At 46.9% G+C, this 26,268-nt stretch overlaps 1 protein-coding gene across 1 annotated transcript in view; it reads left to right on the forward strand.

Annotated features, from left to right (window-relative positions):
- The window catches only part of Ralb (RAS like proto-oncogene B), a 33,607-nt gene extending 17,380 nt beyond the window's left edge, over window positions 1–16,227 (forward strand). The window contains exons 2-5 of the mRNA XM_027417813.2: window positions 1,911–2,073; window positions 7,344–7,552; window positions 9,729–9,906; window positions 13,914–16,227. Coding sequence (XP_027273614.1) covers window positions 1,960–2,073; window positions 7,344–7,552; window positions 9,729–9,906; window positions 13,914–14,033 — 621 coding nt within the window. The 5' untranslated portion in view covers window positions 1,911–1,959 and the 3' untranslated portion in view covers window positions 14,034–16,227. The remainder of the gene's footprint in view (window positions 1–1,910; window positions 2,074–7,343; window positions 7,553–9,728; window positions 9,907–13,913) is intronic.
- The last annotated feature ends 10,041 nt before the right edge of the window (window positions 16,228–26,268 follow it).

Here is a 26,268-nt window from a genome sequence, read left to right on the forward strand (position 1 = left end):
TCACAACTGTCTATAACTTTAGCTCTAGGGGATCAGATGCCCTCTTCTGGACTCTCAGGGTGCACATGTGAATGCTCGAGCATGCATGCTCACACGCACAATTTAAAAAAATACAATGGAGTTTTACAGGAATACCTTATGGCAACCTCTGGCCTCCACATACTATGCACAAATACTATATATACACACATACTCTATCTCATACATACATGTGTACACACACATGTACAAGCACACATAGTCACTATACACACACTATAACACTCACACATATACACACATATGTATATACTATACACATACTATATATACACATGCTATACATATGTACACACTATACATACATGTATGCAATACTATATACACAAACACAATATGCATACTGTACATGCAACACACACACTGTACACATACATTATGCATACACATCACACATATACATGTACATACATGCATACACATATACAAACTGTAAACATGAACATTCTATGTACACATACTTGCATACATACATATGCACATGCACACACACTATACATACACATATACACATAGACATACACCCATGCACACACTATACATACAGACACACTATACACACACACATATGCACTATACACATACACGCACTATACAAACACACATACGCACACATACACACATGTACATACACTCACTATACATACATACACACAATATTTTAGGCATTCTGAGTGATTGTTTTTCAAGTCCACCCAACTTGAATTTTTTTCTTAAGTTTGAGACAGGGTCTTATCTATTCCAGGGTAGCCTTGAAGGCTGTAGATAGCTAAAGATGGCCTTGAATTTATGGCCATTTTTCCTCTGTCCTCTGGTGTGCTGGGATTAAAGGCCATTACTCTTGCTTTGTCAGTCAGGTCTTTCGGTAATAGAAGTTTTTCTCAAGTGTTTTGTCTCTGTTAGACTTGATCAAGTCATTTTTTTATGACAGTGGTCTGAGAAGCCCTCCACTGGGTGTCTACTGACTTCTCTTCCAATTTTTTCTCTGGTATTGGAGGCTGGGATGGTGAATGTGTGCTGCCTCCAGTGTGAGCTTTTGCCTGCTTTCACAGAGAGGTTTTGTGGCTTTCTGTGTGTCTCAGGCTGTAGTATGCTTTGCATGTTAATTGCTTGGCTTTGGAGGAGGGCTGTGGTTACTACAGTTTTTTAGGGAGAACTCCCCTGCACCAGGGGCCCTGATGATTAAGGAGCCTCTTGTGTGTTTGCCTGCTTGCACATCTGTATACCATGTGCTTGCCTGGTGCCGGTGGAGGCCAGAGAGCCCCAGGCTACCCTCCCTAGTGGTGCAGGCTTGGGGCAGCCACTCTGTGTCTCAGCATTGCCCTATCCTGGGTCCCCGTGGGTAAGTGACTTCAGAGTTGTGAGACTGTCACAGCCTTCTTTCCAGGTCCCTCTCTGTCAGAATGGGTTAAGTGTTTCTAAAGTGCAGGGGAGAGCTTAGCCTTGGGGCTAAGAAGACCTACGACTGCCCCCTGACAGCAGCCCCAGAGGAACTGATGTCTCTTCTGGTCTCTGAGGTTGCTATATTCATGTGCACAAACCCACACACAGGCACACACACACATACACATAATTTAAATAAAAATAAAATATTTAGGGCCTGGAATGACAGTGCAGCAGTTAAGGGCACTTACTGCTCTCCCAAAGGACCCAAGTTCAAATCCCAGCACCCACATGGCAGCTAACAACTGTCTGTAACTGCAAGATCTGACACTCTTATACAGACTTATCTGTAGGCAAAGCACCAATGCACATAAAAGTAAGTAAACTTATAAAAATAAAATAATTTAGTGTAGGAATGGCAGATGTCATTTGATTTTGACAGAATAAAATGCATACCATCTTTAAGTTCTTGTCTCTGTCACCCGTAGCTCCCCATCTGGGCCATCTGTCCGTGTGCCATCACCTCAGACCAGCAGGATGGCTGCCAACAAGGGCAAGAGCCAGGGCTCCCTGGCCCTTCACAAAGTTATCATGGTTGGCAGTGGAGGAGTCGGCAAGTCAGCCCTGACGCTTCAGTTCATGTATGATGAGGTAAGAGATGCCAGCACACCTTCCGAAAGTGACTGTGCCTGCTGTGTCATCGTGCGCGTCCGCTTCCTCGGTGTTCGGTGTCCATGTCCCCCTTTGTCCGTGGAGTTTTTGAATAGCTTCAGGGGGAGGAAGTCTCAGCAGAAGATCCTGGCTGCTGATACAGTGGTGGTTTTAGCTGAGCAGAAATGGGAGGCGTCTCTCTGCACACTGTATTTTCAGTGTTATGTGTGCTTTCTTTGTGACAGGAGCAAGAGGAGAGAGAAGTCTCTGTGTAGGTGCTATAACTTAAAGGTTTTTTTATTATTTTAATTTCTGTGTATGCATGTGGGGGTGTAGTAGACTGTGGTTGCCTTCAGAGGCCAGAAAAGGATGTCAGAAGTTGTGAAGTTGCCCAGTATGGGTTCTGGGAACCAAACTCCTGTCATTTCCAAGAGTAGCAGGTACTCACCACTGTCTCTCCAACAGCCCAGGCTGCCTTGGAACTCACTGTAGCCAAGGATGACCTTGAATTTCTGATCTTCCCTCCTCCCCCTGGTGGGTTATATGCGTGTGCCCCCTTACCTGGTTTCTGAGGCTTTGGGAATGGAGGGGCTTTGTGTGTGAGAGGTGAACACTCTACCAACTGAGCTATTCCCCAGCCGCAGGTGCTGTGGTTTGAGTCTTAAATATCTCCTAAGGGGCCTTGTGTTGAAGAACTAACTGACCCTTAGCCTACAGTGCCTTGGGAAGTAGGGTTCAGCCAGAGAAAGTTAGGCCATTGAAAGTGTCCTTAAAAGAGATTGCGTTCCCAGCCCCTGCCTGTGTTTTTCTCAGCTTCCTGGTTTCTGCTGGGTGCTTTCACCACGGTCCTCTGCCTTACCACAGGCCTCTAAGAACCATGGAGTTTGAAAACTGAAACCATGAGCCAAAACCGAACCTTTTCTCTTTGATTAATTTTCTGTGGTGTGTGTGTGTGTGCTCGTGCTTGTGCATGGGTATATGTGTGTGTGTTTGTTTGTGCACATGGATATGAAAGCCCAGAGGACAACCTTAATTGTCGTTGTTCAGGAACTGTCCACCTTGATTTTTGAGATAGGATCTCTGCCCTGAGGCCAACCTGACTGCCCCATACATCTGGGATGGCTTGTCTCCATCTCCCAGCACTGAGATCACAAAGCACACAGAATGGCCATGCCCTGCTTTATATAGGGGTTCTAGGGATTGAACCTAGGACTTGTGGTTGTAAGGCAATCACTTTTACCAGATGAGCCATCCCTCCGACCCTGGTCCGTCTTTTTTTTTTTTTTTTTTTTTTTTTGGTTTTTCAAGACAGGGTTTCCCTGTGGCTTTTGGAGACTGTCCTGGAACTAGCTCTTGTAGAACAGACTGGTCTCGAACTCACAGAGATCTGCCTGCCTCTGCCTCCAGAGTGCTGGGATTAAAGCTGTGCCACCACCACCCGGCCCCTGGTCCATCCTAACACTTACAACCAAATTTCAGTCTGGAGTTTAGGTGGAGATAAATCACAGAGCTGTGGAGAACCAGGTAGAAGATTTCTGTAGCTCTCTGGGTGATAGAGGCATTGTGCCAAATCTGAGGTCAATTCATGCAAAGCCCGAGTCCTGCAAACACAGGAGGGACTAGGAGAGCCTTGCTTTATGTTTTGTGCTTTTAAAAGAAAAGTTGATTGTGTATGTCTGTGTGCATGTCACAGCACACTGGAGGTCAGAGGACAGCATGGAGGGGTTGCTTCTCTCTCCACTACGTGGGTTCTGGGGTTTTCAGGCTTGGAGATAAGCACCTACTAAACCATCTTCCTGGCCCAAAATTCACTCTTTCATCATGTACTGTCCAAGCAGGTGTGGTGGTTTATACCTGTAATTCCAGAACTTGAGGCTGAGGTAGGAGGATCATGAGTTTGTGGCTTGCCTGGGCTGCATGGCAAAGCCATGTGTGAAAAGACAAAAATATAAAATAATGAATTGTCCTGGGTATGTTCCTGTTGTGACAGTAAACTTTGATGAAAGTAACTTAAAGGAAAAGGGGCTTATTTTGGCTCACATTTCCTGGGGGATACCACCTGTTATGTTGGGGAAGGCGTGGCAGCAGGAGCAGGTGGCTGGCTGGTCACATTGCAACCACACTTAGGAAGCAGAGAGTAAAGGGGAAGTGGGCCAGGCCATAAAATCCCAAGGCTCACCTCTAGTGACCCACTTCTTCTTGAAAGTCTCCGTCCCCTAGCAGTTCCATAACCTTCTCAAACAGTGCCATCAGCTGGGGACCAAGTGTTCAAACAGGAGTACTGTGCCCACACTCTGCCTTGCCCTTTTCATTTCCAATATTACCCTTTGGTTTGCCAAAGTTTTAAATTTTCAGAAAATTTAATTTATTTTATGTGTATTGGTGTTTTGCCTGCATGGACGGCTGTGCACCACATGTGTGTAGTACCCACAGAGGCCACAAGAGGGTGTCAGATTTCCTGGAACTGGAGTTGTACACAGCAAGTTGAGAGGCTGTATGGGTGCAGGGAATTGAACCCGGGTCTTCTGAAGATCAGCCAGCACTCTCAACTGCTGAGCCATCTCTTCAGCAGCCCTGGAAGTTTGAGGTTTAAATGACATACCGAGGTGCGTGCGTGCGTGCATGTGTGTTTGCCGTGGTGAGGTGCATGTGTGGAGGTCAGAGGACAGCTTGGAGGACTCAGTTTTCTTCTTCCACCATATGAGCTCCAGGGATGGAGTTCAGATTGTAGGCTTAGTGGCAAGCACCCTTATCCCCTGGCCCCCAATTTATTTCTTCTTCGTTACTTGTGCTTTTGGTATCATCCCTGAGAATCCATTGCCAGGTCCAGGCTCATGAAGGGTTTCCTTCTGAGTTTCTATTTTAGTTCATATCTAGATAATTGTTCTGTTTTAAGTTAGTCGTTATGTTTTATATGCACTGCATAAGAAGTCCAGTTATACCCACTCTTTGTGTTTTCCAGTTGTTCTTGTCATTTGCTTAGTTGTTTTTTTTTTTCATTCCTTTAAAAAAAAGATTGATTCTGATGTTGGAATGTAAAATGAAACTTTAAATAAATAAATTAATGAATAAATAAATAAATAAAAAGATTGATTTATTTATGTGTATCTGTGTTTGGGTGCATATGCCCCTGAAAGCCAGAAAGACTTCAGATCTGCAGCTGGAGTTAGAGGTGGTTGTGAGGCAGCCCCTTGGATGGGTGCCCACACTCATGCCTTCCAGAGGAGCATCGAGTAACCTTTACTGATGGCCCATCTTCTGTGGTTCTAACTTTCGGTTCTTTCCAGAAATTCTTTTTTCTTTGGGGTGGGGTGATACTAGTTATTAAACCTAAAGCCTCACACATGCCTGTATATAGTTCCTGCTTCCTTTGGCAACAGTATAGTATTTTGTTGTGTGGCCAGCTATTTGCTGAGCTTTTGGGTGGATCTTCATCTTTTGTGATGCCACTTGGTGCCACAGTGACTTCCTTGGTTTTTGAGCCAGCATTTCTGGATTAGATTCCTAGAAGCAGCATTGGGGTGGGGGTGGGGAGGTCCAGAGGATAAAGTACTTCTCATTTTATCAGATGTGATAAATCCCTCTCTGGGATGGTCCTGTGCCTGTCCCATAGCAGCAAAAATGTCTTTCCTCAAAGCCTGGGTCTCAGAGTAGCTCATTCTCCCTTTTCTCCTGCTCTGTTGTCTTCCTGTTTTCTTCCCTCCCTCCCACCCTCCCACCTTCTTTCCCCTTCCTCTTCCCCCTTCCTTCCTACCTTCCTTATTTCCCTCCCTTCCTCCCTTCCCTCCCTTCCCTCTTCCTCCCCTTCTTTCTCTTCCTCCCCTCCCTCCATTCCCTCCCCCCTCCTCTTCCCCTTCCTCCCTTCCCTTCTTCCCTCCACACTAGTGAAGAGCATCTCTCCATGCTCTTGGGTTCTGAGGTCCTCTGTTGGATGTTGATGCCTCCCCACCACATACATTGGGGAGGAGAGCATGCTCTGTGCACTCTGGATCCCGATCTTTGTTCTGTTTAGCGCTTGCATTTGTGCTGTGCTCTGTTGTGCCTCTGTTGTCTTTCGTTCTTTGGAAATCTAATTTATCAATTTTTTTTTTTTTACATGGCTTCTGGATTTTGAGTCATAGTTAAAACAGGCCTTCTCTACTTCAAGGTAATAAGGTTCTGGCCATGTCTCCCAGTGCTTGGACTGGGTTTGTCTACTTCCTGATTTCCATGTGTATGTGCATGTTCACGTATGCAGGTGTGTGGAGTGTGCACATGCATGTGTGTACATGTGCTTGTGTGCCTGTGGAGGTCAGAGAACACGCCCAGGTAATGTTCCTCAGTCATGGTCCACCTTGTTTTTTGAGACCAGGTCTCTCATTGGCCTGGGGCTCGCTGAGTAGGCTGGGCTCGGCTGGTCAGTGAGCTCTAGTGTCCACATCTTCACACCCCAGCCCTGGGATTGTAAGCATGCACTACTCCTATGTCTGCCTTTTTTTTTTTAAGGTTTACTTTTATTATTTTTAATTATGTGTCCCTGTGTGTAACTGTGGATATGGGTGCAGGTGCTCATGCAGGCTGGATGCACTGGATCCCCGGAGCTGGAGTCACAGGCAGTTGTGAACAACCCAAGGGTGCTAGGAACTGAACTTGGGTCCTCTAGGCCAGCAGTGTGTACTCTTACTGCTGAGCTATCACTCCAGCCTCTGACTTTTTTGTTGTTTTTAAACGTGGTATGTAGGGATCAAAGTTGGGTCCCTGTGCTTGCCGGTCAGCACTTGACCCCCTAAACATCTCCCAGCCCCCAGCTGATTTAATCTAAGCTTCTGTTTCCTCTCTGTTTATACTTCTGTTCATTATGAATACAGGCTTCTGTGTCTCACCTTTTCCAGTTTGTATTATAATTTTACACTGTATTGACACTAATATCGCCAAGAGTTCTGCTTGGCCCTTGGTGTTCTTATCTGTACATGGGGCCTTAAAAAAAAAAAAAAAGTAGAACTCAGAGCTATCAAGAAAGGAAGGGTTACCAAGCAAGGTGGGGCATGCCTACAATTCTAGCATTTGGAAGGTCAGGAGTTCAAGACCAGCCTGAGCTACATAGTGTGACCTTGTCTCAGAAGGAAAAGAGGGAAGGAGGGAGGGAGGAAGAAAGGATTGTTTATATTCTTCAGTGTCTCCTCCAAGATGTAATAACTCTGGGCTCTCAGCCAATACAGAGCTGATTTTAAAGCATTCAGATGTAGAATCAGGGGCCACTGGTACTCCTTAATTCTGACTGTTTTTCCCAGTTTGTAGAAGACTATGAACCCACCAAAGCTGACAGTTACAGAAAGAAGGTGGTCCTTGATGGAGAAGAGGTCCAGATAGACATTCTGGACACAGCCGGCCAGGAGGACTACGCAGCCATCCGAGACAACTACTTCCGAAGTGGAGAGGGCTTTCTGCTTGTGTTCTCCATCACAGAGCATGAGTCCTTCACTGCCACAGCCGAGTTCAGGTGTGCTTGCGGGAGAGCTGGGTTGTGAGGTGCTGAGGCTTCCAGGGACCCGGGGTGGAGCAGAATGAGATGGTTGCCTGTGAAAGAACTCTGCCACAGGATTTTCTTCCACCTCTTTGTGCATCCATATTTTAGGATTTCTAGACATATCTTTAAAAAAAAAAGATTTATTTATTTATTTTGGTTTTTTTGAGACAGGGCTTCTGGGTAGCCCTGGCTGGCCTTGAACTCAAAGATCTGCCTCTGCCTCCAGAGTGCTAGGATTAATGGTGTGTGCCCCCATACCCGGCATACTTTTATTTTTATTTATTTTATGTGTATGGATGTTTTGTCTGCATGTAATCTGTGTGCCACATGCATGCCTGATGCCTGTGGAAGCCGGAAGAGGCATCAGATTCCCTGGGACTGGAGTCACAGAAGGTTGTGAGCTGCCATGCAGGTGCTGGGAACTGAATTCAGATCTCTAGAAGAGCAATCAGTGGCTCTTGACCCCGGAGCAATCTCTTCAACCACTGTGTGAGTGTGTGTGAGTGCATGTGCGCACACGGACATGTGTATTTGCACTACAGGGAGTGTGTAGAGGCCGGGGAAGACTTGAAGTTGTTTTTTCCCACCATGAGAGTTCCAGGGATCGAACTCAGGCAGTCAGACTTGGTGCCCAAGCCCCCTTCCTGACTGAGTCATCTCCATAGCTCCCAGACTCCATGCTTCAATAAGTTCTTCCTTGTCAGATGACCCACCAAAGGTAAAGGGAGTCAGCCAAATGTTTCCCAAGATTTGGAAGCGGCCTCCGAGCCAGGGATGCATTAAGGGCTGAACTCAGCCAATCTAGTTGAGAAGGCAGATGCTAAGATAGGACCTCTGCCTGCGCTTGCAGACTCAGATCTCCAAAGAGCTGAAGGTCCAGGTTTTCTGCAACTGCAGTGTGTGTGGCAGAGACTGATGGACAGAGAGGGTCTCACATGAGAAGCTGCCTCTGTTTGTAGGGTTCTTCATTTTATCACGAAGTTTCTACATGGATAGTACTCTTGCAATCTCAACTGCGTTTCCTCTTCACAATCTGATTTTGAGGCCATTGAGGATAAAACAGGGTACACGCAATACTGTCTTTTTACTCCCCTGTCCCGGTACTGGAATTATTAATCATTTTTGTGAGCTGTTGTTTTGAGTTTGATGGCATTTTTGTTTTATTTATTTTATGTGCATGGGTTTTTTGCCTGCACGTATTTCTGTGCACTTGTGCATGCAGAACCTGCAGAATCCAGAAGAGGGCATCAGATCCCGGGAACTGGAGTTACAGTTGTGAGCTGCCACATGGGTGCTGGGAGTCAATACCAGGTTGCTCTTAACCACTGAGCCATCTCTCAGGCTCTGGGTTTTTGTTCTGGTAGCATCTCATGTAGACCAGATTACCCTTAAACTTACTGTGTCGCCAAGATGACCCTGAAGTTCTGGTTCCACCGAGTCCTGGGATTACAGGCATGTGCCACCATGACCCATCTACGTAGAGTGCTGGAGATGGAACCGGGCCTCTGTGCATGGAACCGGGCCTCTGTGCATGCAAGGCAAACACCCTGCCTTGGGCCACATCTCCAGTACCTTTTAGTTTGTTTTAATTCCTGAGATTCTCAGAAGGTCCCTTCCCTTCCCTTCCCTCTCCTCTCCCTCTCCACCCTTTTCTTTTTCCACATGAATTGGAACCCTGTTGGGATGCAGACTCCTGGCCTCCTGTGCAGACATCTCTTCTGTAGGAGTGTGGGGTAGAAAAATCTGTATGGCGGAGTGCAGCTGAGGGCCAGCCTGGGAAAGCCCACGCCATTGGAGCCCCATTTTGAGATACTCCCCAAATGGAGCGATTTCTCTTGTTCCTTAGCTGGAGCTTTCTAGATGTGGTTATAAACACCAAGGTGCACTACCAGCTACTTATAAAGCTGAATTCTTATGCTGATGCTAGCTTTAAAACAAGACAAAGACGAAGCAACTTGATGTGTGTGTTTGTGTGTTTGCGCTGACACACATACCGTGGTGCCCATGTAGAGGATGGGGCACAATTGGCAGGAGTTCTTTCTCACCACTCACCTTGTGGCTCCAACTCAAGCCATCAGGCTGCTCGGAGCCCTCTCACCGGCCTCTCTTTAGCTTTCTTAACCACACTGTTCTTGATGCCTCACCATAGGGAACAGATCCTGCGAGTCAAGGCCGAGGAAGATAAAATCCCACTGTTGGTCGTGGGCAACAAGTCTGACCTGGAGGAGCGGAGGCAGGTGCCTGTGGATGAGGCCCGGGGCAAAGCGGAGGAGTGGGGCGTGCAGTATGTGGAGACATCAGCCAAGACCCGTGCCAATGTGGACAAGGTAGCATGGGTTCTGGAGGGTTCTTGAAAACTGGCTTTTGCTGTCTCAAGACACAGCCTTCTTACTTGGTTTAGATTCTGTTTTAAGTGTGTCTGTGTAAGAATAGGCACATGTGAGTGTAGGTGCTCTGAGAGGGAAGAAGAGGTCATAGAATGCCCTGGAATTGAAGTTGCGGGTGGTTGTGAGCTGTCTGATGTGGTTACTGGGAACCAAGTTCAGTTCCTCTGAAAGAATGGTCATGTTCTTAACCACCGAGCCACCTCTCCAGCTGCCCCTGTTCCCCCTCCTCTTTCTTCTCCTCCTCTGCCTCCTCCTCTTTTTTTCTTTGTGACAGGGTCTCATAATACCTCACTCTGGCCTCAAGCTTGGTTATGGAGCCAGGGATGATCTTGAACTGCTGATCCTCCTGTCTCCGTCTCCAAGTGCTGGCACTGTGGGTTTGTGTCACCACAGTGGCTTGCCGTTTTCTGTTTTCTGCCTGGCAAAGTCTCACACTGTATAGCTGAAGAGGACCTTGAACTTCTGACCTTCCAGCCTCCACACCCTGTTTATGCAGTGCTGGGGGTGGAACTCCGGGCTCGACACAGGCATACAGCCACCCTGTGTTTCCCTTTTACATCAGAATTCAAGGTGTTACCACACAGTTGAAGTAAGCACCCCACAGCTGAACTTCTCTCTGTTTTCACGTGCTAAGGTGTGGGCTGTTGCTTCATGTCCCAGTCTTGTGAAATCACTGTGGAGCCATGACAGACATAAGGGCCATGTCTGCACCCAATTGTGCTTAGCCTCAGGACCCTTCTCTACCTCCTCCTCTTCTCAGTTCGCACCAAAGCCCGGCTGCTGCTGTAGGATGTCACTCCCCACCTTGCTCAGTACCGTCCCAGGGAGGGCTGTTTAACCAGCTGGTTCTGGAGGAGGACTGAGTGCTCTCAATGGGACATTAGGAGGGCTTGGCTTTAAGCAGGGCTCAGTGTTGATAGCCCACATCCCTGTAGCCTGAAGGACAGTGTGACTTCTGAGCCATCATCTGCTGCTTTTCGGTTGTCTTAGTTAGCTAATTTATTTATTTCTAAAAGTACATTGATTTCTTTGTGTGTGTGTTTGGGGGAGGGCATGTGTGCAACTGTGCACTCACATGCCACAGCATACATGTGGAGGTCAGAGGTCGACCCTGTGGCTTCTCTCCTTTCATCATGAGGATCCCAGGGAATTCAACTGGAATTGCTAGGCTTGGCAGCAAGTACCTTACCTTATCTTCCCCCCCTCTCTGTCTCTCTCTCTCTCTCTCTCTGCCCAGACTGACCTCCAGCCCTCCATATGGGTGTGGAGCATTACACCTAATTTATGGGGTGTCAGAGTGGAACCTGGGGCTCCGAGTATGCCAAACAGCACTCTTCCAGCTGTTACACCCCACACAAGTTTTCTTTATATTCTTTTTTTTCTTTTGTATTTATTTATTATGTATACAACATTCTGCTTCCATGTATATCTGCACACCAGAAGAGGGCACCAGATCTCATAACAGATGGTTGTGAGCCACCATGTAGTTGCTGGGAATTGAACTCAGGACCTCTGGAAGAGCAGTCAGCAGTCAGTGCTCTTAACCTCTGAGCCATCTCTCTAGCTCCCCTTTCTTTATATTCTTATCTGAACTTCCGTTGCTTCCTGTGATGCTCAGACTTTTGTTTCCCACCCCCATCAGTTTCCTAGCTGAGGGAAACCCAGGAACACCCAGCTGGCCTCTGCCTCCCACACTGTTTATCTTTTAAAACCCAAGCAGGCTGTCTGATCATGGCAGCATAGGCCTTTGATCCCAGCACTCAGAAGGCAGAGGCAGGTGGATCTCTGTGAGTTCAAGACCAGTCTGACCCACATAAGGAGACCTTGTCTAAAGAATAGCAACAAAACAAAACAGAAAGACTTTCTCAGCATGATAATGCTGATGTTGCTTTGGAGGGGATGAGAATTGAGTCTGGCGTCTCTTGTGGTGGGTGGTGTTTGTTACCCATCCTCTCTTCTCCTCTCTTGGACAAGCTTTCACCAGCAGGAACTTCTAACAGGTAGGCAGTGCTGTTTTCTTCAGTAAACACTTCCCTACAGAAAGGCCCCTGATAAGCCCAGCGCAGGAACAGTGCAGGCGCCATTTTCATTTGAATGCAGCCGTATATCACCCCTGCCTTTTAGCACAAAAAGTCTGAAACAGAGTCTGTCACTTTGACTCTATGGCTGTGGCTAGCAAAAGGGGTGTAGAGGTCAGCCGGACACTTGGGGTTCCCTTCCCTGTGCCTGGGGCTCAGGGTAACCTCCTGTGGAGTGCCACACCAGAAGAGCAATCTTATTTTCTTTGAAGCAGTAATTCACGTAGCCCAGGATGGCCTCAAATTTATTACTTAGTCAGGGATGACCTTGATTTTGAGCTGTTCCAGATCTGTGGGATCACACATGACTTGTCTTTTTCTTTTTTTCTTGTTTTTTAAAAGTTTCTTTATTTTAAAAACAACAACAACAATAAAACCACAGGGTTTCATCTACTATAGGCTAGCCTCCAGCTCAGTATGTAGCGGAGAAGGACTTGAACTTCTGGTCCTCCTTCCTCTGCCTCCTGAGTGCTAGGATTACTGGTGTGTACCACCATGCCTGGTTTGTGCGCTGCTGGGAATGGCTTCCAGGTCTTGTGCATGCCAGGCAGGTGCTCTGCCAACTGAGCCGCATCCCCAGCCCTCAGACTTGCCTTTCACCTTGGTCTGTGTCTGAGAATTAGATCTTGGAGCTGGTGGAGATAAAGCCTGTGTTCCTTGTCACGAGTCCAGTTTCTGTGGGGAATCTCCAGTGTGTGTCTTTGCAGGGGCTTATTTTGTCTGCTAGAGAGTAATCAGTCCTTTGGTGATTGTTGGTAGCAGAGGGCAAAACCCAAACCTCATTGATAAATGATAGTGCCTGTCTAGATAACACACAGCGGCTCATCTTTCTTGATAAAATCCCTCTTGGCAATGGAGTGGGGTTGAGGCTGAAGGGGTGGGGAGGGGGCTGGGAGGTGGGGGCTGAGTGTAGCTCTCCACTGCAGGAACCTGCCTTCCTACTCTCCATTCCTTGCTTTCCCAGATTTGCTCCTGGTGGCTTTTAAGTAGCGTTGTGTGTATGTGTGTGTGTGTGGGGGGGGGTTATTACTTACAATGGCACTCTAGCCCTTGTAGTCAAATAAGGTGTGGTGCCATGGAACAAAGCAGAGGCTCACCTTTGTTTTTGCCTGTGTGTGTACTCATTCATACCGTCACATATGTGTGGAGTTGGAGGACAACTTGTGGGAACCAGTTCCTTCCTTTACCGTGTGTGTCTCAAATATTGAACTCAGATCATCATGTTTGGTGGCAAGGGACTCTACCTAATGAGCCATCTCACCTGCCTGTTAGCCTTTTGGAAATGGGAAGTGTAGACTCATGGGTGCCCACTGCCCTCCAAATGTTTGAGTTTCACACATTCTAGAACTGTTCTCTGCAAAAGCTTACTTTAACCTTATGTTGTTATGATCTGATGGGCAGTGACAGGCTCACCCTGTCCATGTTGACAGCTGTGTGGAATTGCAGAGCTCCTAACTTGGGAGAAGGAGGGCCCTTTCACTAAAGTAGATTCTTGCTGCTGTAGCTGCCTTGTTTATTGTTTATTATTGAAACCTTGTTTTCAATGGGCCGGGCTCATAAAAGTAAGCAGGGGGCTGGGGATGGACTCAGCAGATAGACTGTTGCCCTGGAGTTCCATCGCCAATGTCACGTGACCCAGCCCAGGGAAAACCAGGAGCTCCTGGTCAAATGGAGGTCAGCTTGGGGCTACAGGAGCCCCTGCCTCGAATGAATGAATGAATGAATGAATGAATGAATGAATGAATGAATGAATGCACTTTTGGGCTTTATGCCATAAAATCAAAGTGCATTTCCTGCCAATTGAGCCACTTGTCAGTGACTAAATGGCTTTCCCTCTTCATTCTTTTCTGCCTTCCTCCCCACTGCCAGGTGTTCTTTGATCTGATGAGAGAAATCCGAGCAAAGAAGATGTCGGAAAACAAGGACAAGAATGGCAGGAAGAGCAGCAAGAGCAAGAAGAGCTTCAAAGAGCGTTGCTGCTTGCTGTGAGCTGGGCGATCAGAGCATCAGAGCGCAGAGTTGGCCGAGCTGCAGAACGTGAGGCCAGAGGTGGCCTCCAGTCTGGCTTCGCTCTCCACAGCCACATTCACTGTCACTCCTGTAAATGGGACCGATATCTGTGCATCGGTGGCTGGCAGAAGAAAAACACCTTTGTGCAGTAGATCTGTTAACTTCGGCAGGAGCTTTGAGAATCTGCCCCCCTTCCCACCCTCCCTGAATCGTGACAGCCACCAGCTCTAGGGACCTGTGCTGGAGATCCCAAACAACTGAGTTGGGATGATAAGAAAAGTATTGTCATTAGCATCTTATTCTCCCTAGTTTTAGACATAACCATCTTTTGTTTGAAAATTAAAATGCCTTATTTTAGCTGGGCATGGTGGTCCCAGCACTTTGGAGAGTAAGGCAGGAAGGGTAGCCCCAGTTCAAGGCCAGGCTGGGCTACCTAGCAAGACCCAGTCTCTAAAAGAAAAAAATTAATGTCTTATTTTCTTAGTTTTAGAAAAGGGTCTCTGGTAAGACCCTTTGTCAGTTCTTATCAGTTCAGAAGTACACAGAGAAATCTAAGCTCTGGTAATAGTGAAAACACAGCCGTGGAAGCAGAGCTAGAAAGGTGAGTTTCACTTGGGCCAGGGATGCTGAAAAGCCTCCTGGCATCTGGAGTGAAAGTGGGATGTTGTTCTCTTCTTATTTAAATGCCAGCCAGGTGCTGGCTATGGGCTTTCTCTCCTCAGCACTCTATTTAGTGAGGGAACTTTCTTTGGGGGAGATGCAGGCCTGTGCTCCATAGTGGGCTTGCTTTTTCTGGCTAGGTCATTTTCATATCTTCTGTCCCCTCCCACACCAGCCATATCACTGGTCCCTCTCCACTCCTCGCCCAACAGTCCTACTCTTTTATTCCCTTTTCTTTCTTCTGAGAGATGTGACCAGTTCGAATTATGTCCCGGAACATAAAGCCAGTGCCAGCACCAGCCGGTCTGCTTCCTCTACAGACACCAGGTAACTCCCAATTTACAAGTAGAATGGCCATAGCCTGTACCTCCCTGGCAGCTGGCTGGTTCTGGTGGCACTGAGATGAACCCACTCTCTCGTCATGGGGAAGGGGACACTGGGACAGCAGGCTGCCACTGAGCACACACATTCCTCCCATTTTTCAGAAGTGAATGTTTCATGTTTAGGTGCCGAATGTGAATTTGGGTGGGGAGAGCAGGAGCCCTTCGCATGGATGGTTTTACAGAGGTTGTGGGAACTGAGATCTGATCCCTCGAAACTGATCTTGTGTCACTTCCAAAGAATCATGGGCTTTTTTGAATAATAAAAAAAAAAAAAAGCAAAATATGCTTTTCAGGATTTCCCGATTTTGCCTGCGTGCCACCACATGGAATGCTTTCATGGAAAGAAATTAGCAGGTAGAGTTATTTTTAGCTGATGTGCCTTGGTATCAGACAAACATTACTTCAGTGAATCCCATGGGCTGGGAAACACAACTATAAATATAAACAATAATTGTAACTTCATCTCTCTTTTGGGAGGCATCTCCATCCTCCTTAAAATATAAAACCTTGAAGATAATTACACTTGAGTGCTAACAGGAAGCCCTGTCAGTTAAAGATTTCGCTGACATAAAAACATGCACATGAGGCTGGAGAGATGGATCAGCAGTTAAGATTACCCAGTGCTCTTCCAGGGGACCAAGGTTCAATTCCCAGCACCCACATGTTAGCTCACAACTATAACTCCTGTTCCAGGAGGTCTAACACAGACAAACATGCAGGCAAAATGCCAATTCATATAAAATAAGAATGAATAGATAAATTTAAAAAAATTAAGAGCACATGCTACAAAATCATGAGGGCCTAGGTTTGAATCCCCACACAGATATAAAAAAGCCAGGTGTGGCTTTGTGCAGGTCTGTAACCACAGTGCCATGGGAGTGGAGACAGGAGGCTCGCTGGGGCTTGCTGGTGGTTGCCAGCCAGTCTCCAGGTCCAGTGGAGACCCTGTTTCAAAGGAATGAGATGGGGAATGATAGAGCAAGATACCCTACTTCTTCCTTGTAAACACAGTTACACACACATACCACAAACCTGTTCTACACATAGACACATGTAAAACATCAAAGATAACGCTGCCTATTAAATGAACCCATGTTGGTTTCACTGACATAAATGTACTTATTAAGCTAGATGAATTGTGGTATGTAAATTCACTTCATTTGTGTGATATGTGTACATGATAGGTGTGTGTGTGTGTACAAGTGCCACAGTGTACACGTGGAGGTCAAAGGACAGACACTTTGTGGAGTTGGTTCTCTCCTTCCACCTTTACATGGGTTCCAGGGATCAAACTTGAGCCATCGGGCTTGTTTGGCAAGCACTCTTACATACTGAACCATCTCATTGGCCAAAACCAAATTAAATTCAGGTAGCAGGATGGCTCTGACAAGGAGCTTGCCACCAAACCTGACAGCCTGAGTTCAGTCTCTGCCATCTACATGCGTGAAGGACCCTCTACACAGGTGCTGTGGCATGCATGTGCTCATACATAGATACTCACACTAAATAAGTAAAGGTAAATAAAATTTAAATGAATAGATGTAAGTGAAATGACGATCATTTAGCCGGGCGTTGTTGGTGCACGCCTTTAATCCCAGCACTCAGGAGGCAGAGGCAGAGGCAGGCGGATCTCTGTGAGTTCGAAGCCAGCCTGGTCTCCAGAGCGAGTGCCAGGATAGGCTCCAAAGCTACACAGAGAAACCCTGCCTCAAATAAATAAATAAATAAACAAACAAACAAACAAACACAGTTCTTGTGCTGATATAGGAGCCTGATAGCACGTAGCCTCTATGTAACTGACACTTGCCACACAAGCCCGATGCCCTGAGTTCTGTTTCTGGAATCCATGTGGAAGGAGAACAGATTCCTGAAGTTGTTCTCTGTTGTAGTCATGTGTACGCACACTAGTAAGTTTTAAAATTTATTTTTGTGTATGTACATGGGTTATATGCACATGAGTGCAGGTGCCTGCAGTGGCCAGAAGAGGGTGCTGGATCTTCTGGAGTTACTGGTGGTTGTCAACCACCTTATGTGGGTGCTGGGAATCAAACTCTGGTCTTGTGGAAGAGCAGCAAGGGCTTCTAACTGATGAGCCCCAAATAAATAATATTATACATGTTAACTGTGGGAAATACTAGTACGCTAGTAGTAGCAAACCTGGTTTTTATTTCTTTAATTATGCTTATATTTTTTATTCTCTGTGTGTGTGCTCATAGGCATGCATTCATGTCTCACAGCACCTGTACAGAGGTCAAAGGACAACTGATGGGAGCCAATTCTCTTCCACCACGTGGGCCCCAGGATGGAATCGGGTCATCAGGTTTGGTGGCAAATGCCTCTACCTACTGAACCATCTTGCTGACCCCAAACTCTGATATTTGTGATTGTAAACTCATCAGAATCATAGCTGTGCTTACTTTGCTGACAGTCTAGAAGTGCCAGGACAGCAGCCTTGTGACCTTGTTCCTCCTGTGCCAGCGCTGTTCCCAGTGCACGGTCTGGTACTCTGGTATTTCTGAGTAACAGTCCTAGGCCACTGTTTCTTGATTTCACCCTCGACTCAGGTGGTGAGGACAACAGGGATAGTGTGAGCGCATGCCTTTGTGCGTGCTTGCCTCTGTATGTGCTTGCTTGCCTGTGAATGTGTATGCTTGCGTGTGCATGTGTGCATACTTGCCTGTGTGTGTGTGTGTGTGTGTGTGTGTGTGTGTGTGTGTGTGTGTGTGCGCGTGCATGCATGCTTGCCCCTCTGTGTGTGTGTGCCCATTTGCTCATGTGCATGCTTGCCTATGTATCACAGCTTTATCTTTAGCTCCTTTTTTTTCTATGTTACCCAATACCTTGACTTTCCAAGGATGTTAGAATGCTTTAAAATCATTGTGTATGATGTTGGTATGTTTATGTACATGATTGTGAATGCAGGTATGTGTGTTCCACCTCATGCATGTGGAGGCCAGAGGTTTGGCCTTGCCTTGTTTTGAGGCAGGTTTCATGCTGCTGCTGCTTGCTGCAGGTTAGCAGCCCAGCTGCTTCAGGGATTCCCTGCTTCCACCTCCCATCTCTGTATAGGCACACTGAGATTACAGACGTGCACCGGCTTTCCATGGCTTCGGGGATCTGACGCAGGTCCTCACGTGTGTGTGTGTGTGTGTGTGTGTGTGTGTGTGTGTGTGTGTGTAGCACACACTTAGATGCCTCCTGCCCAATGTTAAAGCTTTGAAAGCTTGATCTTACTTTTGATTTGTTTCTGTTTTTCTTTTTTTTGTCCTTGATTCTTTTTTCTTTCTTTCCTTCCTTCCTCCCTCCCTCCCTCCCTCCCTCCCTCCCTCCCTCTCTCCTCCCCCTCCCTCCCTCTTTCCCTTTCTTTCTTTCTTTCTTTCTTTCTTTCTTTCTTTCTTTCTTTCTTTCTTTCATGTGCATTGGTGTTTTGCTTTGGGTGTTGGGTCCTCTGGAACTGGAATTACAGGACGTTGTGAGGGACTCTGATTCTTTTTTAGTCTATGGGTTTGCTCAGGTATCCAGTGGTCTCCAGTGGGCAGCCGTGCTCTCAGAGGGGAAGAGAGCTGCCTAGGAGCTCAGTGAACCTGAGTGGGCCTTTCAAGACACTGCAGTGACTGAGTAAAACTCCAACCCTGTTGCTGAATACCCCTAAGGCCTAGATACTTTCTATAAAGGAAGAGAGGCAGCAGTCTGTTGCCTGTGGTGGTTGGCCCATTTCCCAAACAGACCCTGTGAGCCTCCATCTTCAGGCCTGCTCCTCTCTTCAGCTCTGTCATTCAGCAGCTCAGCCCTGCGCCACCATCTCTTCTGCCCTCTCTCTGCCTTTCTTTCGGATTTCAGCAGTGTGCTCATCACACATCAGCTAGTTGTCCTCCACACTCCTCCCCACGCTCCTCTCCGTATTCCCGTTTCACTGACCTATCCCTTGACTATCCCATACATACTCATAATGTACTCTGCTTATTCTCTCACCTGACCCTTGTCGCTCTCATCCCAGTTAACCCCCACTCCTCCCCACCTGTCCTTTGCTCAGATTCAGGATTTTGGCTTTGTTTTGTGGCCCATTGTGACCGTCTGTGTGAGCACTGGATTGGAACTACCTATTAGAGCCTGGTGGGGTCACCAGTGGATACACAACTGAAGGCAAAGACTCCCCTCCCTGCAGCTATAGTAACAAATATTTGGGTGGTAAAGGTGGGATTAAAGGTGTGTGCCTGACTCTTGACAGCCCATCCTTGTGTCACCCTGCACAGGCAGAAGCAACAGCAGTCTTGACTTCCAGATTGCAACGTCTGTGTCTTAGCCAGAAGATGGTATTTCAGAGCCCCTTTCCATACTTCCTGCTCTCACATTCTTCTAGCCTCACTTCCCATGATCCCCCAAGTGTTAGAAGGGCATCGTGTATGTATGTATATGTAAATATATACACATGTATACATGTAACACACACACACACACACACACACACACACACACACACACACACACATATATATATATATATATATATATATATATATATATATATAGTCTTATTAGGGCTCAGCATGCCTCTGCTATTTAGTCTCATCTGCTTTTGAATGTTTAGTTGAAGATATATCCGTGCTCAGCCTTCCCTTTTATTCAGGTTTCATTTTTCCAGATACTGTCCCTTGGCAGATGCAAGTGGAGGGACCCATTGACTAGGCCCCCAGGCATGCTTCTGTTAACCAAGGCACCATGGCAACCCTTTGCAGTTGTCTCGATACCGACTTCAAGTGAGGCTGTCTTGGGGTCCCTGTGTTCCTTTGTCCCTTCTTTCCATCTTTTCCTGCAAGGTGATGAGTTGATTAGCTAGCTGCAGTATCTGCTTGTGATCTCTCCTCTGAGATGGCCTCATATATAGCCCAGGCTGGTCTCAAACTCAGAGAATTGCCTGCCCTTGTCTCCTGAGGATTGGGAATAAAGGCATGCGACACCATGCCTGGCTGGCTTCAAATCCTATAAGTGGCTGAAGCTGACTTGAATTCCTGATCCTCCTGCCTCCACCACCCAGGTGCAACAAGTACGATGTGCACTGTTGTGCTGGGGTTATACGGTGCTGGGAGCCAGGGCCTCCCGCATAGTAGGCAAGCACTCTGCCACATTCCCATCTGGCCAAGTAATTCTTACGTATTTTCAGTACTTGCAGCTAGAAATGCTTTCCTAAAACCCGATTTACTCAGATGAAATAAACAAAGCAGAACATTATCATTTAAAACAGTACAAACATCTCAGACTGCTACTTCCCTTTAACTGATGAAACCTTGGTTTGGGTGGGAATTTGGAGATGGGATGACCTCTTGGCCCACGGTGCACCTTCACTTTTGCATAAATGCAAACACAAGAGGGTGGCAGGTGAGTGTGGGGGATGCTGGGGCCTGGACTGCATCTAGCTGCAGGGATTCACAGTGGAGTGTCTTCGTGTCCCAGGATGCTAGCCACGACTGCTATGAAACTTGATTCCAGCTGTATTGGTTACTTTTGTCCTGTAATCAAATACCCAATGAAAGCAGCTTAAGGGAGGAAGGGCTGGTTTAGCTTATGGTTGGAGGGTGCACAGTCCAACATGGTGAGAAGGCATGGCAGCAGGAGCGGAGGCAGTTGCTCACACTGCATCCACAGTCAGGCAGCAGAGACGGATGCTGATGGGTGTTCCCAACTCAATAACCCATCAGACAAACCCCTTACACATGTGCCCGGAGGTCTATTTCCATGATGATTTTAAATTCCACCGGATTGACAACCAAGAGTAATTATGCCAGCAATCCCTCCAAATTTCATGGGCATCCTGTACTATGCAGATCAGTTCCTCTATTGGAAAAACTAAGTTGAGGGCTAGGCAGATGACACAGCAGGTAAAGGACTTGCTCTGCAAGTGTGAGGACCCGAGTTCGAATCCTGAGCACTCATTAAAAAACAACAACAACAACAACAAAAAACAGCATGGCTATGACTATAACTACAGCATGGGGGGTTGTGGGGTTGGGGTGGAAATAGGAGGATCCAAGAGCCTGTGGGCCAGCCAGCCTAGCTGGAATAGTGATCCTCTGGTTGAGCCAGGGGCCTTGATAAGAGTAAGGCAGATAACAACAGATGATATCCAGCATTGTCCTCTGGCGTATGTGTGCTCAGCAGAAAAACCTGCACACCTGCATGCATGCAACACACACACAAGCACAGACATATACATATACATATACACACACACATATAAACATACATATACATAATACACACACACACACATACAAACATACATATACATAATACACAATACACAAACACATACACACACACTTAATAGAACCAAATTTTTATTTTATTTTTGTGCTTTGTAGGTAGGGAACTCACTTTGTAGACCAGGCTAGCCTTGAACTTACAGAATTCCACCTGCCCTTGCCTCCTGAGTGCTGAGATTGAAGGTGTGCTCCACTATGACTGGCTTAATTATTTTTTTAAGAAAGAAAATATTGCTTTTGATATGTGCTTAAATCTTTTTCCCCTTCTAGAGACACTTGAATTGACATAGCTAAAGAAAATAGTAACGTTTTTCCTTTTTGCCTTCCGTGAGTAAACACAATTGCTTCCTAGGACACAGGAGGAGGGCCTCATGTCTAGAAACACTGACAGTGCCCCTTTCAGTGCAACCCCGCCTCTGCCAGCAACTTCTTGCCAGCTTAGAGCCTTTGCCGGCCTCCATCCCCCGCCCTGTGTGGGTGTGTTCGGGTGCATATGCATAGATATCACCCTGTAGTGGAGGCGAGAGGTGAAAGGTGGCTGTCCTCCTCCACCTTGTTTTATTTTTAATCTTTTATTTATTTTTTTTATTTATTTTGTTTTTTTGAGACAGGGTTTCTCTGTGTAGCTTTGGAGCCTATCCTGGCACTCGGTCTGGAGACCAGGCTGGCCTCGAACTCACAGAGATCTGCCTGCCTCTGCCTCCTGAGTGCTGGCATTAAAGGCGTACACCACCAACGCCTGGCTATTTTTAATGTTTTAAAGCTGCATTGATTTATTTACTGCGGGAGATGCTATGGCATGCCTTTCGAGGGTCAGAAGACAACTTGCCAGAGCTGGTTCTCTCCTCCAACCATGTGAACTCCAGGGCTCCAACTCAGGTCATATGGCTTGGTGGCAAGCACCTGAACCCTAAGCATCCTTTTTCCTTTTCCTATTTTCTATGAATGGTGTTTTGCTAGCATGTATGTCTGTGCACCACCTGAATGCAATACCATCAGAGGCCAGAAGAGGGCTTCCGATGCCCTGGAGCTGGAGTTAAGGTTGTGAGCCTACATATGGGCACAGGGAATTAACTGAGTCTTCAGGAAGAGCAGCCAGTTTTAGCCACCCTTCTGAGATGGGGACTTTCACCAGAATCTGCAGGATGTATGAACTGATGACAGGACCACTCCATGGTGTGGTTAAGGGGAAGGTTTTTATTGTAGACATGAGATGGAATAGGCTGTCAGGGGGCTGCAAGTGTCTTTACCGGTTCTGATATGTGCTTAAATCTTAAATCTGATATGTGCTCTGAGTCATTGAGATGGCACTCCCTCCCTCCCTCCCTCCCTCCCAGCCTCCCTCTGTTCCTGTCTTTCTTTTTTAAAGAAGTGTGTGTGTGTGTGTGTGTGTGTGTGTGTGTGTGTGTATGTACTAGTGTAAGACAGTGGGTGTCCTGCTCTGTCATTCACCTTACTCTTATGAGGTCTCTCACTGAACCTGGAGCTGGTCTGGCAGCCAACAAACCCAGTCATTCTCCTGTCCCCACCATCACAGCACTGGGACTCCAGGCTCCTTTGTGGCCCCACTGAGGGTTTTGTGTCAGTGCTGGGGACTTAAGCTCAGCTGGGGAGGTCTAGCCCTTGCCCAGCAAGTGCTTTCACTCAGCAAGCCATCATCTCTCCAGCCCAAAGGTGAAACTTCAAGTGCTGTCTTGAAATATGTGGGAAACGTACTTGTCTCATCACAAGAACACGCCAGCAGAGGGCTGTGCATGCAAGGTTTGTGAAGCACAAGCAGCAGAGAGCCCACCCGAGATGTAGAAGGAGCACTAATCTTCACGTGAAAGCTGCCCATCATGAGAACCTGGAGAAATCATGTGTTACCTCCAGCTGTGGCCTGTGGACCTGCTGGCTAGATAGGTTCCTAAGGACTTTGGAGATATAGAATTCAGAGGGCAGGCTCCACCTTCAGCCTGCGACTGTAGAAGGGTCGGAATATCTTTGCAAGGCTCCATATTTGGTGGGACTGGGATTCTAACTTGGGCTGTACCTGTAGCAGATGGCAGAGCCAGGCTGCAGCAAGCAGTTGCATTACTGGGACACGATGCTCCATGCCCGGGAAGAGAGCCTTCCGTGTTTTCAGAGCCCTGGTCTTACAACACTACCAGACAGTAGCAGGAGTGGCACTTATGTCTGAGTGTTACCACCAAGGCGACTAGGAACTTAAAACCCTTCCATAATGCAATGAGAAAACAACTCTGGTACATGTTCTATTTAGAAGTGGAATTACTCCAGACCTCCCTTTTTGAGACAAGGTCTCATGTAGCCCAGATTGACCTAAGAATGACCCTGACTCTTCTGTTGCTTCCACCTCTACCTCTGGAGTGCTAGGACTACAGGTGTTGGCCACCAAACCTGTTTTATATGGTGCTGGGATGGGACCCAGGGCTCATGGGATGGGACCTATGCATGCTAGGCAAGCACTCACTCCTCCAATGAAGCAAACCCCAACCTCTGCGTTTCCATTTCTACTGTACCTCAGAAAAATAAGTGGTCAACACAATACACAGAGGAACAAGGTGAAGAAGCAGGTTCGGGGCCCTCGGAGACTCCTGTCTAGAGAGGAGACTTGCTGGTATGTCACGTTCTTGCATGGCCTTTGTCAAACACGAGTCTCGATTTTTCTTTTTCTTCAAAATCCCTTACTGGAAAGCAATAGTGTGTGTGTGTGTGTGTGTGTTAGGAGGGAACATAAAAGTGATTTAAAGATACACTGATTGCTAGTATTCAGGAATTTGTACTGGCCTGTCCTTGGGGTTCTGACAGCCAGGGCTACACAGAGGGGAAAAAATGGTTTGATTAAAAAAAAGTAGTTAATTCTGTTTGGGAACATTGTCTTTCTAATTTTGGGGGACAACTGTGTGTGTGTGTGTGTGTGTGTGTGTGTGTGTGTGTGTGTGTGTGTGTGTTGCACTTGATGTGAAGGAGGAGGGGAAGAAGAAGGCAGGAAGCTATCTTCTGTGACTGACCTCCTGGGCTGCCCACCCCAGGAGCAAAGGGGAAGGGAAGGCGGCCCCAGCATGGACACGGCAGGACTCCATTGCTTTGCTTCAGCTGTTTTTTTTTTTTTTTTTTTTTTCACATTTTATTTCCTTCCTGGGGTGACATCTGTCTGTCTCAGACCACATGTGGAGGTCAGAAGACAACTTATGGGAGCTGCTTCTCTCCTTCCACCGAGTGGATCATGGGGATCAAACTCGTCAGTCATGCATGATCCACCCTTTCATTTATATATTTATTTATTTATTTATTTATTTATTTATTTATAGGTTTTTCAAGACAGGGTTTCTCTGTATTGTTTTGGAGGTTGTCCTGGAACTCGCTCTGTAGACCAGGCTGGCCTCGAACTCACAGAGATCTGCCTGCCTCTGCTTCTGCCTCCTGATTAAAGGCGTGCACCACCAATGCTCGGCCCATAGCCCCTTTTTAAATATCACATTTTCTCTAGGATTTGAAATTTACTTGCTTTGTAAGCTTCTATTTCTGAGTGTCTTTTCAGAAGCTTGTTCTATATAGGCTGGAACAAAGCTCAGTTAGTAGGGTATTCCCCTAACATGGGCTCCGTTCCCAGCATGGCAGAGACTGGCATGGCGATGAATTCCTGTAATCCAAGCACTGAAGAGATGGAGGCAGGAAGTCAATGCGAGGCCAGCCGAGGACACATGAGACTGAGTCCGAGGAAGGAAGGAAGGAAGGAAGGAAGGAAGGAAGGAAGGAAGGAAGGAAGGAAGGAAGGGGAAGAAGGAAGGAAGGAAAGAGGGGGAAGGGAAGGAGAGAGGGAGGGAGGGAGGAAATCTATTTTGTAGGAAGAGATTCCAACACACCAGTTATGCCCTAAGCCTGGCTAGGTTGCAGCCATGGTTCTGTAACTAAATTTGAACCTGTGGAACTCCTGACTCTACACTTGGTGTGGAATCTGCAGACTTTCCCATGTCTTTGTCGTGTCGATAATATCCTTGTCTTATTAAACAATTTCCAGTGATCTTTAGGGCTGTGGTGTAAAACACTAGCTTAGCATGAAGAAGGCCAAGTACAATCTCTAGCACCCTCATGCATGTCTGTATTCCCAGTACTCAGGAGGTAGACACAGGAGGATCAGACATTCAAGGTCACCTTCTGCTGCTTATTGAGTTCAAGGCCAGCTTGGGTGACCAGAGAACCTTTCTAAACACACACACACACACACATAGTCTCTCTCTCTCTCTCTCTCTCTCTCTCTCTCTCTCTCTCTCTCTCTCTCTCTCTCTCTCTCTCCAGTGGTGCCAGGAAATCGTTGGTACCACAGCCAGACCCGGAGCCCTGAGTGTTCCATTCAGTTGGTGCTGTATTACTGTGATACTGCTCAAAGTACTGGCTTTCAGAAATGCCACTGGCTTTTTTTTTTTTTTTTAAAGTAAGGAAGACACATATTCACAAACACTTCAGGTTAGATTGTACCATTCAGAGCCTCAATGTGCTTATAGGATAGGCTCTATTTGCTTGCTTGTGGCATGTGGCTGTCATGCTATGCAAACATTCCAGCACTGTGTTACAGCTCCAGGCCGGAGCCCATCATTCTTAATTCGGCATTTTCTGTTTCTGTTTAGTATAGAAACATTACTGTTTCTATACTAAAAGAAAACACTTTTAACATTCTAGGTGGGCTTTTAACATTCTTGGTGGGTCAAGTGCTTCTCTGGCAAACTGGGCACAGGGGTCATATCAGCAACTCAGTACAGGGAATGTTCAAGGTCATCCTCAGCTACATAGCCAGTTTGAGGCTAGCCTGAGCTACGAGAGACTCTGGTTTGTTCTCCCTCTCCCTCTCCCCTCCCTCTGTGTCTCTCTCTCCACACACACACCTCTAATTCTTTATCTGAGCCAAGCTAG

This window comes from Cricetulus griseus, chromosome 5, assembly GCF_003668045.3.
Source record: "Cricetulus griseus strain 17A/GY chromosome 5, alternate assembly CriGri-PICRH-1.0, whole genome shotgun sequence".
Taxonomy (NCBI): domain Eukaryota; kingdom Metazoa; phylum Chordata; class Mammalia; order Rodentia; family Cricetidae; genus Cricetulus; species Cricetulus griseus.